We start from the raw sequence: 16,149 nt of genomic DNA on the forward strand, positions 1-16,149 counted from the left end.
AAGAAGTATTATTGTTGATAATTACGAATATCGCGTAGGGGATCGATGATGTGGAATTCACTTTGTGTGGAAAGTCAAAATAACAGTTTTATTATTCGCTCGCACGGACACTAATGCCAAGATAATATTTTTCATAATGTAAATTAATTATTTACACATTTTTAATATGTTATTTATAGATTTTAATATGTCATTTAACATTATTAAGATCCAAGATGCCATGTGTATCAAAATTGTTAGATTGTTAGTCAATTTAACTCGTGATAGTACTCGCGGTAGTTTATTAGAGTTTGCATTTTAAGTCTGAAAAAATTTCGGTGCGCATTTAAAAATCTACATAAGTACGTAATAGTATATAATTAAATTTACACGAAATTATATTAGAAGTATTCAGCTTGACCGTTACGGTATGTTCTCATCGGTATTCTTTTGTTCATAACTTTTTAATATACATAACGTCCGACAGCTACAACCTGTTAGAGATTACTCAAGGTCATTACCTTGACAATATATGACAATGTCAAGATCATTTGGACAAAGTCCCTTATAGTGAATAATTACAAAAATAGCATTTGACTTAGGGTGTATATGTAAAAATATAGGTAAACCTTTACAAAAGGGGACCACCCTCCGATGACCTTGACCTTGACATATGTTATCAAGATCATGACCCTGAGTAACCTCCGGCAGGTATTAACCGTCGCTCGCCCTTCGTTAAAAAGTTATTAATAATCAAAGTTTTAAAAATAATATCTTATTTCTGCTATATACCATCTTAAACATTATTCTACACATACATTTTGACTTCCTACACTACACGAACTCCAATTCCATGTGTTCCATTCGTTATATAACGATTATGAGTCTATTACTTGATATTTTACACATACACACACACACACACACACACACACACACACACACGGGCGGGTGCAAGGAGGTGGCCTTCGGCCACCCCCCCGCACCCACACCGTCACAGAGGTCTGCCTCGACAGTACAATCATAGCAACAGTACAATCGTAGAAGTCGTGTGCCCCTGTGCAGGGGGGGGGGATGAAAGTTACTTCTCGTGGAAAGTGTAACGTTTCTGAACAGGGAAAAGTGTAGAATAGTACTCAATATCATACATGTATTATATGTTATACCTTAATTTTAAAATTGCAACAGTGCAATCATAGAAGTCGTACGCTCCTTGGAGGGGGGGGGGGGGAGGAATTGGAGTTCGTGTAGTGTAGGAAGTCAAAATGTATGTGTAGAATAATGTTTAAGATGGTATATAGCAGAAATAAGATGTTATTTTTAAAACTTTGATTGTTAATAACTTTTTAACGAAGGGCGAGCGACGGCTAATACCTGCCGGAGGTTACTCAGGGTCATGACCTTGACAACATATGTCAAGGTCAAGGTCATCGGAAGGTGGTCCCCTTTTGTAAAGGTTTACCAAAATATATTTCTTGCAAACAAAATTAGATAAAACAAATGTTTTATCTAATGTTGTTTGCACGTAAAGCAAGCGATCCGAGTTCGACTCCCGACCGAGATATAATATTTTGCGCAATAAGAATTATTATTTTCAGATTTTAATATAGTTTAACATCGATATAAGATACTAAAAGAGCATCTATTAATTATTAAATTGTTAATCAATTTAATTCGTGATAGATACTGCGGTAGTTTATTAGAGTTGCGTTTCAAGACCGATAATTGTTCGGCGCGCAGTTTAGAAAGACTACATGTATCAGAGTATATAAATTCACGCGAAATTATATATATAAGCAACTAAGATCCAGCTAGACTGTTATAGACTTCGTATTCGTATTAGTTATGTTAAAACATTTTTGTTATTTTGAAATGTTTTTTCCCCCTCTTTTAATTTAATAATTTCACACTAGAGCTTCTAATTATTCGAATATCTGATTTATTTGGATCCGCAGATCTAAATACGGATTCGGATCTGAATTTCGATCCGAACTTAGATTTGTGTTCAGAAAGGTAGAAAATCGTTATATTTAATAACTTTTATTATAACACAACAACACATTATAGTTACTTTTTAATTAATAAAAATTGAAAAAATCAATTTACGTATACAGTTTAAGAAATATGTATATGTATAATAATAATTTACGAAATTATTAATTTATATTAGTAAAATTATTAAATTAATTTTCTGAGGCTATGAAGAAAATCTTAGAACATACATAAGCTAAGATAAATGTACCGGTTATTGGACGGTTAAGGAATTGCACGACGAAATCATTTATTTATAAACTTTAGAAACATTAAAATTTTGTTTTATTACACATGCTTAGTAAGAATGGATGTTTTTTGAAACTAAATCCATTATCAAATATGTTATTTGCGTTTATTATAAATTGTATTTAGTCATAAATATAATATGATTCAAAAGTCCTAATTATTGGACAAAAAATGTGACGTGTCTCGGTGTCCACAAAAGTATGACCCAATTATTGGACAAATAAGCAATTTTTTTATTATAGAAGAGAATCGCATTTTACTTACTTATGAATCAAGATTGTTCAAAAAAGTTTATCGAAATTGTAATTAGTGAAGTTTTATATAAAGTTTTATATGTAATATATACAAAATATGTTTGCAGTAGACAGGTACGCTAAGGAATGTCCAATAATTGATACACGCATATATGTGTGAATGTCCTAATAAATGGACGATTGTCCATAAACGAAATTTTTTTTACAAAAGTATCATTTTTAATATGAATAAATTATATAATACTTAATTTCTAAATAATATGAAAAATTGCTTAAAAATTTATTTAGAGTAACACATATCATCAAAAGCTTAATATTTAAAATTATCACAATTTGTCCAACATTTGGGTCGTGTCCACGAACTGGTACATTTACCTTATATGATTTGTTAAGCATATGTTTATTTCACGATTTACATATGACATTTACATTTGAACGTTTAGATATACATATAAATTCTTGACTTATTTATTTGTCATGGAGTGTCAAATGCTATATTGTTAAATATATCTTTTATCCATATGGTCATTTATCCAATCGATGTACGATGGGACACGTGTATATATGTCGGGATATTTTACGTTAGTGCAAATCCCAACCCCAAACGAAACGAGTCCTATAAGTTCTCCATTGACAGTAAGAGGGCCACCAGAATCACCCTAAAAAATACAATTCTCTGATAGTATATAAAAATATGTTTGATAAAAATTTGATTGAAAAAACCGACGAAGAAAATATTTTTTGCAATTAACTAAAAATATATTTCTCTGTTAGAGACCAGAGCTAGCTCTTGGTATATTTACCTTTTGTTATTTTGGTGTTTTGTTACTTTAATTATTATAAATTGATATTTGATAATGATACTAAACTTTCAATTGCTGAGTTATACAATCTTGTTGTCAATTAAATTAAATTATTATATTATAAAACGTAATGAGGAACTTTGAATACGTAATAAATAAAAAAAATAATCAAGACAGTACATTATAATTTTTAATAAATCGGTGATGCAGTTATATTCTTGTAGCAATGAAATGCTTTATGCACTTATATATTATTAAGTACTATATTAATTAATTAATTATTTATTCAAAAAAAATTTATGAATAGTGAAATATTGCAATCACTGTGCCTCTGTAATGATTTCTGATAATTATACGATATAATTTCTCCGTATCGTGGATGTGTATCACAATACCCTATTAGAAACGATACTTATCTTAAGACATTATGTTTAGTAGTTATTAGGAAAATGGCGAATTAAATCTTTGAGTGAGAAAATTAATGCGACATCTTATAATTTACATGTGACATCGCCGTCATTATACATGTGATCGATAAATAATAACGGCGACGTATTGTACAATACCTAGGTAAATAGCTTACCGCGCATGATCCTTTTTGTATGGTTGGATGATTTGCGCAGATTTGCGTATTATAGTCTATGCTTACATTAAATTCATTTTCATACGTTTCTCTACAATAAGTCTCATTAGTTATGATATTGTCTACAACATACAACCATGTGGTTACGTTTCCTTCAGGCTGCAAATATATAAAGTGTAAATGTACACATGCAACTTATGAGAGCATCTTCAGATTTTATTCTCGAATATCTGCGTCTAAGAATTCAAATGATTGAATTTCTAAGATACATACGGATATCATACCGTATCCCGATACTACTGCTACCGAGCCTGCCTCCACAGTTTGATTTTGTTCCGGTAAATTGACAGAAGAGACCAGATAAGAAAATTTCAATGGCGATTGAAGCTGAAAATAAATATTTTGTATGCTCTTTTGCGCAGTCTTTATTTACAAATTGCTTAATTCATAATTAATTGGATATATTATTATATGTAATTAATGTTATATTATGCTTTCGTTACCTTGATTAAAGCGATATCGTGCATGCTCACAGGTGACGTAAAGGGATTGTATTTTTCATGTATATAAATGGATTGGACTTGATGCTTTGAATGTGGTTTTCGTACATCTGTTGCTCCCACATTAACCGAAAAGAGCGAAATGTTCAAACTGTAAAGAATATTACGAGGAACATATCTTTCTATATTTATTCAATGTGTTCAGCGTGACGGTCCGTATGATTTTTCGGCATGCCGTGGCGACCAATCTATTCACTACTCGAAAAGAAGAGAACTACTCAGTTACTATGAATTTCTTCCTCTTTCTATCAAGTCTTCAGCTTTTTTTCAAAAAATGTTTATATTATGCGAATACTCCGTCTCTCTATCTTATAAGTCAATTGTTATATACATATAAACATATAGACCAGACCAATGGCTAGTACGTTTTCGAGATTTTTCCTGTATACATTTTTTTTATAGAAACACCTGATATTCTATTTACATTTAACTCCAAAAAATATAGTTCAAGATTGTAGAGAAAGAATAATAACAAAGTGTGCAACTTTGAATGAAAACAGTATAACAGCCGAGACACATAATAATTTGTTGAACAGAACTTTGTGTTACAGAAGGAAATAAGTAATTTAAACATTCGTTTACATAAGTTACAGTTTCTCTCTATTAATTACGTTTATAATAACTTTTGTTAATGGATATTTATAAAAATTGAATAGAATACTTATGATACATGCATATTATGTACTCATGTAATAAAATATGCAATAAAATCAATAAAACATCAATAAGAGGCACTTCGATAGCGATATGATTTTGTTTTGGAAGCCTTTACAATATGCAATATTATAGGAAAGAATTGTATGAAGCTACATATTTAGAAATTCAAGATGACTTTAATTTTTTTACGAAGCTTATACCAGTCTAACTTGGATCTCTAATTGCTTATGTGTATATAATTTCGCGTGAGAATTTACATAATTTACTTAGTTTAACATCGAGATAAGATTCCAAAAGAGCATCAATTAATTATTAATTTGCTTTAATTCGTGATAGTACCGCGGCAGTTTATTAGATTTGCATTTCAAGACCGACGATTGTTTGGCTCGCAGTTTGGGAGAACTACGTATATTAGTATAAATATAAAATTAATATATAAAATCATGCGAAATTATATACATATAAGCTATTAAGGATTCAAGTTACACTGTTATAGGCTTCGTATTCGTATTAGTTATATTTTTACATTAACGGTCTTTAATATTGAATATTGTTTAATCTTTTTCAAAAGAAATTTTTTATATTTTTTATTTTATTGTGTGTAGTTTGCATAAAATAGATGAAACACTTTTTCTTCACTGCCCGAAGTTTCTGAAAAATTGTTCGGACCATTGCATTGCTCTGAACACCCTGTATACAGTTTAATTTTTCTAATTATTTTTTTAGATTTTTATATTTACCCAAATACACAGTGAGCAGCTGTTAGCACGTGACACTTGTCAATTATAACTCCACCGCATAAATATTTACTACCAAATTGCAAAGAAATCTGAAATATACAATGCTATATAAAACTATAAAATGCATGTCATACGACAGGATAAAACAATTTATAACATTATTCTACGTCTAGCACACTACAAATGACATTGTCAACTTAGAATCGCTTCAATGAAAATAGATAACTCGATGATTGCTCGATCAATTTACAAAATTTTAAAAATATTTTTAAACCCATGCAGTTAACGTAACCGTACCGATTAATAATAGTGTTAATTAAGAATAATTTACTGGTTTACCTGATATGGGATTTCGCCTGGACAGGCAAGTTTTCCTCCTACAATTCTCTCTTCTAATTGTGTTGATGCGCCTGCATAAAATTTGTTTAAATTTAGATAATTATTTAGAATAGGGGAGGCAGCATCGATGACCTTGACATGTCATCAAGATCATGACCCTGAGTAACCTCCAACAGGTTTTAGCCGTCGCTCGTTTTTCGTTAAAAAGTTATGAACAAAAGAAGTTTTAAAATTAATAGTTTTGAAAATAACATTTATTTGAAATTTGTAATAAACTTAATTACTATTTTGTTCAGTAATGTCATTAATTGGATAGAAATAAGCCATAATTTCAAAAAACTTATTAATTCTATCTGAATAATATCATATTTTCGTTTAAAAATAAATTCAGCCAAATAATGTGTGTAATGATATTACAAAGCGACTCTCATCCCACCTCTTCCTCTATGAAGGAGTTTGCAACTTCCATGTTACTGTAAAGTAAATGCGTAGGTGCAGTAGGTTCCGTCCCCCTATGCGGGGGGGCTCTACTATTATTAAAAATAACCTATAACCATTTAGTAGTGTGAAGTAGCTCTCGCTTCGCGTTAGTACACATGCCTGTACTATTGTACGTGGATTTCGACTTTTTACGCGAAGTAAGAACTACCTCCCACCACTAAATAGGTTGGGATAGGTTATTTTTAACAACAGTGGAGCCCTCCCGCAGGGAGGACGGAACATACTGTATCCACGCATGTTATTTCTTTTAATTAAAAGGAGAAGTCAAAATATATACAAATGAATACGTTTAATTAACATTTCCATTATATCCTTTTCTAGGGGGGGTGGGATGGGGAGAGAATGACGGCTAAAACCTGTTGGACATTACTCAGGGTCATGACTTTGATAACATATGTCAAGGTCAAGGTCACCGGTGCTGCCTCTCCTATTCTAAATAATTACCGAATACTTACAATGAAGAATAGTGAACAAAGGAATTAAGAATAATAATTGTATCATCATCGTTATCAATTCTTTGCGAAGTTGTCGATTGATTATTCCAAATCTGATATATATAATATACAGGAAGTTGTGTCTATAAAATTAAATTTGAACTTACATAAAAGATTAAAAAAGACATCATATGTTTATTAATATTTAAAATCGTTTTTAATGTACCAGAATACTGTTTATATTGTCTTATTGACTTGTAATATTAATAAAAGATTGGTAAGCGTATAGTATTGCGCAATTTTCTATTCTATACATATACAAAATCGGTGTTAAAAAAATGTTGGTAATTTTCCAAGTGACAGTGCGACGTCCTTAGACGTCTTTGAACGTCCAAAATATAACCTGAATAGTCCTATTTTTGTCGCTGTATGTTTGATTTCTAAAATACATCTTAAGGATATTACTTGGATGTTCTATGATGAAGTTATTTGCACGTATTTTAAGGATGTACATGGTTCGATTGCTAAAATGTTTAAGTTTTGAGCATTGCCCGAACAATTTTTCTTAGCAAGGTTCGAGTATCGAGAATTATGAAACAACATTTATATACTCTTGTCTTGGGCTTTAATAATTTGTCGATGTTCTTCTTTTTGTTTTCAACAATTTATATATCCGAAAAAATGAATCGCTTCCGTACTATCTGTTCAAAATTGAATGTATGAACGACGTTTATATTATACGTTTTTGCCGAGTAAATTATGTACGTACGCACGCACGCACACGCACACACATACTCGCGCGCCTGCGCGTATTCTGCTTTAAAATAATTTTCGGCGTTCTTGACCTTTGTTAACATTGATTCCCCACCATAGCAAATCGTGTTTGGACAAGATACAAAATTTAGTGCTAATTTGTTGCTAACTTGTTGCTCTAGATCAAATTTTGTTGCTCCAACTGTTTAAGAAAAAGAAATTAAATGAGTGGTTCCATGTTAATTGCAAGCTTGTAAATCAAAATAAGGTGTATGTATAAATGTATTTTTAAAAAATCATATTTAAAAAAACGAGTGCACCAGATTTGTTACTTTTTTGTTACTCTGACTATCAAGTCATACTGAGAATACAATATTGTTGAACAGGTAATCTATTACAGAATTAATTAGAAATGAACCGTCATGTGTTGCAGTGTTATGACTAAAAGTTACGCATATAGAATTTGTTGCTAACATGAATTTGGTACCAAAATATTCTAATATACGCTATCGAACATAAATTTGGTACCAAAATATTCTAACATACGCTATCGAAATATGTAGGTATCCAATATTCAATATCCGAATTTTTGCTTCTTCTAACGAATGAAAAATAGACATTTTATTTGGGTCGATTAAACATTGTTTAAAGAATTTGATGTTTCAATAAATATTATCGATTCGTTAGGATAAACAACAAATTTGAGTATTGACCGTCTCAAGGTGTCATTGCATGTAGCACTGAAATGCGAAAGATTAAGTTAATTAAACATTACTGAATATCTGCATTTTTGTGCGTTTTGTTCTGTCTGTTTTGATTTCTTTCTGTTACATGGAATAGAATTTTTGCCGAAAAGCGAAACAGGGAATTAGAATATTTTAATTTTTAACGATATTGTTTAAGGTGCTTGTATACAATAGATAAACTGAAAACATAAGCATATATTAATAATTCATTGAAGTAAGTGGATACAATTTTTCAAATTAAACACAAAAATTTATGAATCACAGAACAAAAATTTATATATCTGTCATTAAATTGTTCCACTTTTCCGTGGAAATTGTGTTTCATGTAATATAAGAAAACCAGCCAAACGGAACACGTAAAAATGCGTAAAAATAGTTCTTTTTTTTTTTTGCATTTTCGCGTTTCAAATAATGGCACTCTCTAGCGTTATGACGTGTTTGTTTCAGTCCTATAGTGACGCAAGATCACAGCTCAAGATCAGATTAGTGCTTATGTTATATATATTGTTGGAGTATGAAACAAATGTACGAGAATCAAATAGGCAGTCGATTAATGTTATGTGTTTGTACTGAGAATTAAATTGATTCGATATCAATTATTACATTTTGTGATTCATTATATACGAAACATATTTTGATACCTCTTGTTAGGTTCGCGAATCCCACGTACGAGATCGGACGGGATACCACGCAAGAATTAATCACTGTTTGGACAACATTGAACCAGATAATGTCACATAGAAAAAAATGATTCAATCTTGATTCACGTATATTTTTATTTTTGAATGCTATTTGTTTTCTTTAAGTATAGAAAACTCTCTTTAATTACAAATATTCATTTGCATCAATAATAAATAAATTTGTATGAAGTATATTTTATTCTTAAAATTGTATTCTTGTTTCTGAAATAATTATATCGTTCTAACAAGCTCAATCACATTATTTGAAAACTATTCATTCTTGGATTAAGAATTACATATTTGAAAGTGCGCTTGACTTATATTCAGAGCTCATTTGTTGCGCGCTCGCGGGCAACAGCGCGTAATGAGAGCCATGGTATAGGAATAGTAAGGTGAGTCGTTCCCGAGATTGTGCAGGGCTGCGTTCAGAATCATCATCTAAGTACACCAGGTGTCGTGTTATCATTGTTTATCATTTGTGGACAAAGGAGGATAAAACAACATCTGGGTGCATCCGGACGACGATTCTGAACACACTCCAGTAGCCTAAAAGTAGTAGAGAGCGGACAGCTAATCAAAATAGGCCTGTGTTTTGAAAACCATACCTAGTGAGAAATGACAATGGAATCGACGTCAATACGATGTCAATTCGACGTCGAAAGAAAAGTTTACAAGTGCTAGATTAGGTTACGGAGATATATAGATAAGTCTGTGTTAAGCATTTAATGAATTAGATCTAATAAAACCATTAATGATTATATAAGAGAGAATATTATCGTTATTTAATTAGAATAATTTTCTTTTATTAAGTTAATAAAAGATGTCATTGAAGAAAAAATAATGTTAATACGAGCATATTTAATCTTAAACGAATGGCGCTCTATTCTTTAATTAAAAAAGATGAAAGTGGTATGGTGATTGGTGGTACATACTCTCCAGATTAACACAAATTGGTAATTAATCAGGCGAAAGAGAGTGCAGCGTTGGTGTAGTACGCTAGTAAAAAATTGTTTGTTTTTTTACGATAAATTCTTTATTCAATGGATTGATGATATTTTCCAAAGATACGTTTTGACTCAATTCCGAGTCCTCTTCAGCATTAAATATTGTCTTTACTACCTATATGTAAGTAAGGAGGATCATCAACAAATTGACAGATTTGATGTGGTACATCTTAAACATACAAAGCAATTGTCATGAAATCTCAGATCAAAATTTTACTATTAAGTCACATAATGTACTAACAGTAATATTCTCTTGATTTTTGATCCAACACTTCATGAGACTTACAGGAACAATACCAAAGATATACTGTATAAAATTAAAAAAAGTAAAAAATCGAGTAGTTTTACGCATTCTTGCAGCCAGCGTGTCTTCAAAATTTTTTACTTGCGTACTACAACCAACGTTGCACTCTTATTCGCCTGGTTTAATCACCAATTTGTGTTAATCTGGAGAGTTTGTACCACCGCACCACTTTCATCTGACGCTATTTTAAGAATAAAATATTCTTAAATTGAAGTATATATGCATTTATTTAAGAATTCATTTTTTTGTGTGCATCATACAAGAATAAGTTTGACTTCTACTTGCCACGAAGTGTATAACAATAACTGATAGAGTTAAACTCATTGTACTGAAACGAACATCATTAAAATCGCAAATCTTGAGTTTCTTTAACAAAGGTAGAATTGACGTATCTTGAGATTGAGATTATTTATCATTCGTTTAAGAGATTTATATCTCGCGTTCGAGGAGTTCGATGATGTACTCGCGGTGCTAAATTCAATCGACGTGCGTCAATCCGAGTTTACGAATATTCAGACGATTTTACTCACTTGCAGGCAGCGTTGAAAAGAATTGAACGTGGCCATCTTAGCTAATATAGGTAACGGAATGCCAAACGACGAAATTATTCAGATAACAAAAAGTACAATTACTTCACACTTTTGTATAATAATCGTCATAATGTTACAGCACCATTTAAATGTGGATGAAAGGCTTACCTGAGTGCTCTAATTGAGATTCATATAGCCTGCATACGTGAGTGCCGTATGTGTGGAAACGATATGAGCAGTTTCAAAATATTTTTACTCGGTAAACATACATAAATAGTTATACTTCTATTTTCGAGTGTTCGAGGCTAGCTATGTGAACCTGGCACTTGAGACTTTAAAAAAATAAAATTTTTTAATCGTTAAAATAAGTTCGTCGGTTTCTACGGATCCCGGAATAGCACTTATTTACAAATTTGAAATGTTTTCAAAAAAATGACAAAATTGATTTTAATTTTTATTTTGAAATTTCAGTACAACCCCTTTGAGGGTATAAACAAAACCGACGGTGATACAAAAGTATCAGGTCTCAAGTTCTCATATAGATCTTACGGAACTTTTTCATGTTGATGCTCGAAACTCATTTTTAGCATCAAAACAGACCATGCGATACAAATTGAAGAATATCATACATGAACTTTGATCACATGACCTTTTGCCGTTAAAAATGTACGTTGATCATCAGCATAAAAAAGCACTTTTGAGACTCACTTCGAAGTTCATTTTATTGAAATATAACTGAAGGGCTTTTTTTAAATACTACACCTTTTTAGTTTATTCTACGCTGTTTTTTAAATTCAAGAAATTTAATTTGTTGCATCTCTGTAATAGAGGTGCTGTGTACTTGATGACGCACGCAATATTTTCTGTTTAAAACAGTATTACTTAACCGATTTGAATGTTTCTTTAATAGAAATACTCGGAAATAAATTCGAAAGAGAACTATGGAAGTAGAATTTGGACGTTCTTTGTTTGTGCCAAAATATTTAAATAAAATGATAAATTAGCACTTTTTCACTGAATAATTTTTTACCTAGTTACAAGCTAATGTAATACCCTCATTATTGATAAAAATAAATATTATCCCATCATATAAAGGAAAGAATAAAAAATTAACATTTAACTTAATTTTTATAAACAAATTGTTGAAACAAATTATAGATATTTTCGTTTTCTTACAGATATAATTAGTTAATTAATTTAATTGACTCAAGTTAGTATACAAGACAGTAATAGTCTCTCACAAAATTTGATTATTAATTATTAATTTCTATTATTATAAACAATCAAATAAGCAAATAGTGATTTTTTTAGATGACTTATTACAGATTACTTTATATTTAAATCAAGTATACATATAATTGATTCTAATATCTGAAATTATATTAACAATGTATGTAAATTGTCATTGTTAATAATAATTAATATTATAAATTAGTAACTAAATTAGTTACTTTTTCATAACGTAATTTTTTATTACATTTACATTTTGAAAATAACTTTAGAAATAAATTTAATTGTTACATTATATCTGATAAACAAAAATCTTATTTATTATAAACAAATTTGTTAACATCTTTTACACTCGCTCAATATGCCTGCATGATGGTATAGTGACATCTTTTATGCTGGCACTTGTGCCCCTATTATGTTGTAAGGGTATTGTTGGAACGTTCGTAAGTACTAGACTATAATCACACACGACACCTTTCGGCTATTATAAACTTATCTTAGGCAAAGAGAGCATAGATAATTTGATAAAACTCGTTCAACAATATATCACGTGTTCAACAATGTATCACGTCGCGTTAGGTACTTTAAGCATCACAATCGGCAAAGAAATAACCGTATATCTTTTAAAAATTAAATTATTAAAATCCTCATATGCCAGTGCAAATTTATTTCAGAGTCCATCATAAGACAATTGAATGTGCGAGCTGTTAATTTATCGTTTAATTTGTGTTGTGCACAACTATTGTGAGCTCACCTATACAACAATAGCCTTTTGGAACAATTTAGACAAATGACGTTTACTTATGCTTTTAATTATTAGCCTATTCTTCATAGAAAAATATTTATTTTTATTATTGTTGATAATTAGGGACGTGAGTCGCAAAAAATTATATCGATTTAAATTTCTTAAATACAATTAAGAGAGAGTTTTCTTGAATAATAGTGTGTGTGTGTGCGTGTGTGCGTGCGTGCGTGCGTGCGTGCGTGCGTGCGTGCGTGCGTGCGTGTGTGTGTGTGTGTGTGTGTGTGTGTGTGTGTGTGTGTGTGTGTGAGAGAGAGAGAGAGAGAGAGAGAGTGAGAGAGAGAGTGAGAGTGAGAGTGAGAGATAACAATTATTAAGTTGAACATTAAGTCATAAGTATTACAAGTTGTGTATAATTCTTGCAAGAAATAAATGTCGTTGATATCAACTGCATACTTTTGAGTTATATTGGGTTGGTAATCTATCTACTACTACTTAAACAAACAATTTATCCAACACTTTAACATCAAATGACATTTTCCTCAGTTTTTTATTTATAATTCTCGATCCAACAGGAACACAGAAGGATACTAAGTCATCATTAAAATCATATATGATTATTGCTAAATCAGACAAATACCAAGCTTTGTTGAGCTTCTCAAGGCATTATTTTTTGTGCATAATAACATTCGGTTGCTATGCAACTTTTTCTTCATTCTAATGTGAGATTGTACAACAATATCTTTAGGGCAACAATATCTTTAGAATGATAAATTCTTTACATCCCTCTCTGCAGGGGCAGCATGTAATACATCTGTTTTCTGTGATTGAACTAGTGAACTTTTGGAACCTAAAGTGAGATAAATAGGTATATATTCGATATTTGTGCGAAAGCGAGAAAGAGAGTTTTAGTATAGTCTAGTGCAGAAACAGAAAACGAACCAACTTTTTTTGGCTATACATTTAATAATACGAAGCGGGGGAGAAAGGTGTGAGGCAGTTCTTAACATTAAATCTAACAGGAATAAGACATTATTCAATTTTTATTTATAACTTTTTATAACAGGTAACGAGTGATGGCTAAAATTATTGAAGTGATGATCTTGATAATACGTGTGTAGATCAAGGTCATCGGAGCATAGTCCCTTGTTTGATATATTTATTTGGATTTGTTGTAACAATTCTCTCTTTTGAGATATATTTACTAGCGATTTCAGAAATAATGAAACATTTGTACAAATAGGTTTGTATGTATATTGTTGTGCGTACTTTATTTTGTCCATGATAAATTTGATAATAAATGTAACGGACTTGACTATTAAAGGATTTCATATTGTTTTTGAAATTTTTATAATCATTATTACAAAGCAGACTAAATACCTTTGTTTTACCTGATTCATTATTATGCTATCTGCTAGGACTGACGAGATATTTGCATAAATGTGAAAATGTTTGGAGTGTGTACTTTATTTTGTCTAGTACTGTATATTATGTATAAGTATATATGTATATATTTATAACATTTATTATTTATAGGAATGTGTGTTTTTTCTTTAAGCAATTTGTTGTTAACATCGTTAAACTAAAAACTATAATAATATTTATATGTAAAACAATCGCACGATATTGATCGTTAGAAGATACATATTAGTTGCTGTTCGATAGCGAGAAGATATTATACACGCCGGTCAAGTTGAGAAAAATATTTAATAATTACACAATAAATATTTGTACATTATAAGTTCAAATCTTAATATGTTATTACAATTAAAGGTTATTAACGCAATTTGTTTTAGAATAAAATTCTCGCTTGATATAATTTAACATTATCTTATAAATTTTGTAAGTAATAGATACATGTGTTAATCTGGCATGAATATTTCACAGAATTATTAATCTGAAAATGAAAAGATATTAAAAAACAGTAATACAAATTTATGTTTAAATGTTCAATAATTATCCTGGAAACAATAAAATTAATTAAGCGATGAAACATCTTAATATTTGATTAAACTGTTAATAATTAAAAGACACCTTTTTTTGTACAAATTATAAGAAAGATATCTTAAGTTTTTACAAGGATCCTTGCAAGAAAAATTATCTTAGTTTGAAACATTCTTTGAATGAAATATATCAGTATCTCGTATAATAAGCTCAGTTTGTAAATAAGAATCGTACTAGTTCATAAATGAAATAGTCTCACAACACTAAAGACAATGTATGTACATTGAGAACGAAAGATATAATCAATTGAATTTGAGACAATATCAATAATTGTCGCCTTCTTTCTTTTGTTGTAAATATCATATGAAAAAGTACGTCTAATTGAGAAATGTTCGTCTCAGAATCATTACATGAATATGACTTACCAAGTGAGAAGACTTAACATAAATACTGTAAATACCTTTCTACAAAGGTACTTGGTAGTCATATGAAAGAATATACGCTTCCGTCCAGAACAGTTTTATGTAACTTGTCTGGCTTAGCCGGCTTGAGAGAAAGGAATGCGTATGCCATGTATCGTTATTGATACCGTTTGAGAACGTGTGCCGGAAATCCTTCAGATCGTCTAAACCAACAAGCCAAATTTCCAAGGTTGGTAGACGAGTATTATCTAGATCTGAAGGATGAATAACTATCTCATCGGCCACAATACCTTTGTAACTTTCACTGTATGAAATCTATTTTGCTCGAGAAAATATACGTGATTACTTGAAACGGTCTCTTTTTGGTTGTCAAGAGAAATAATCAAACAATTGAATTAGTATAAGAAATAGGAACTGAAGTTCGTAACGATCATGTTGCGCGCGTATTTGATTTGAGTGAAATCGCAACAGTTGCTTTCTGGAGCAATATGAGAAAAATTTTCGGTATGTACCAGTATGTAAGCTATATGATTTATTAAATGTATGTTTATTTAATGATTTACTTATGACATTTACATTCGAACATTTAATTATACATATCAATTCTTGATTTCTTTATCCATGTCATTAAGTATCAAATACTATATTTCATTAAAAATATCTT

General features: G+C 30.5%; 1 protein-coding gene across 1 annotated transcript; it reads right to left on the minus strand.

Annotated features, from left to right (window-relative positions):
- Positions 1–2,980: 2,980 nt before the first annotated feature.
- On the minus strand, positions 2,981–7,210 carry LOC108773515 (chymotrypsin-1). Its single transcript, XM_018539348.1, has 7 exons — positions 7,152–7,210; positions 6,196–6,266; positions 5,857–5,945; positions 4,403–4,550; positions 4,173–4,286; positions 3,900–4,058; positions 2,981–3,172 (listed from the first exon to the last, which is right to left on the minus strand). Exons 1-7 carry the CDS (start codon positions 7,198–7,200, stop codon positions 3,014–3,016), a joined length of 789 nt encoding a protein of 262 aa, XP_018394850.1. The 5' UTR covers positions 7,201–7,210; the 3' UTR covers positions 2,981–3,013.
- Positions 7,211–16,149: the final 8,939 nt, after the last annotated feature.

This window comes from Cyphomyrmex costatus, unplaced genomic scaffold, assembly GCF_001594065.2.
Source record: "Cyphomyrmex costatus isolate MS0001 unplaced genomic scaffold, Ccosl1.0 scaffold211, whole genome shotgun sequence".
NCBI lineage: Eukaryota > Metazoa > Arthropoda > Insecta > Hymenoptera > Formicidae > Cyphomyrmex > Cyphomyrmex costatus.

Excerpts from the sequence above, each read along its gene's own strand:
- LOC108773515 (XM_018539348.1), bottom strand. The coding sequence starts at position 7,200 with ATGATGATACAATTATTATTCTTAATTCCTTTGTTCACTATTCTTCAT. Across the intron at positions 4,287-4,402 it reads ACGATATCGCTTTAATCAAG|CTTCAATCGCCATTGAAATT; the intron begins GTAACGAAAGCA and ends ATTTATTTTCAG. Across the intron at positions 4,059-4,172 it reads CGGGATACGGTATGATATCC|CCTGAAGGAAACGTAACCAC; the intron begins GTATGTATCTTA and ends ATATATTTGCAG.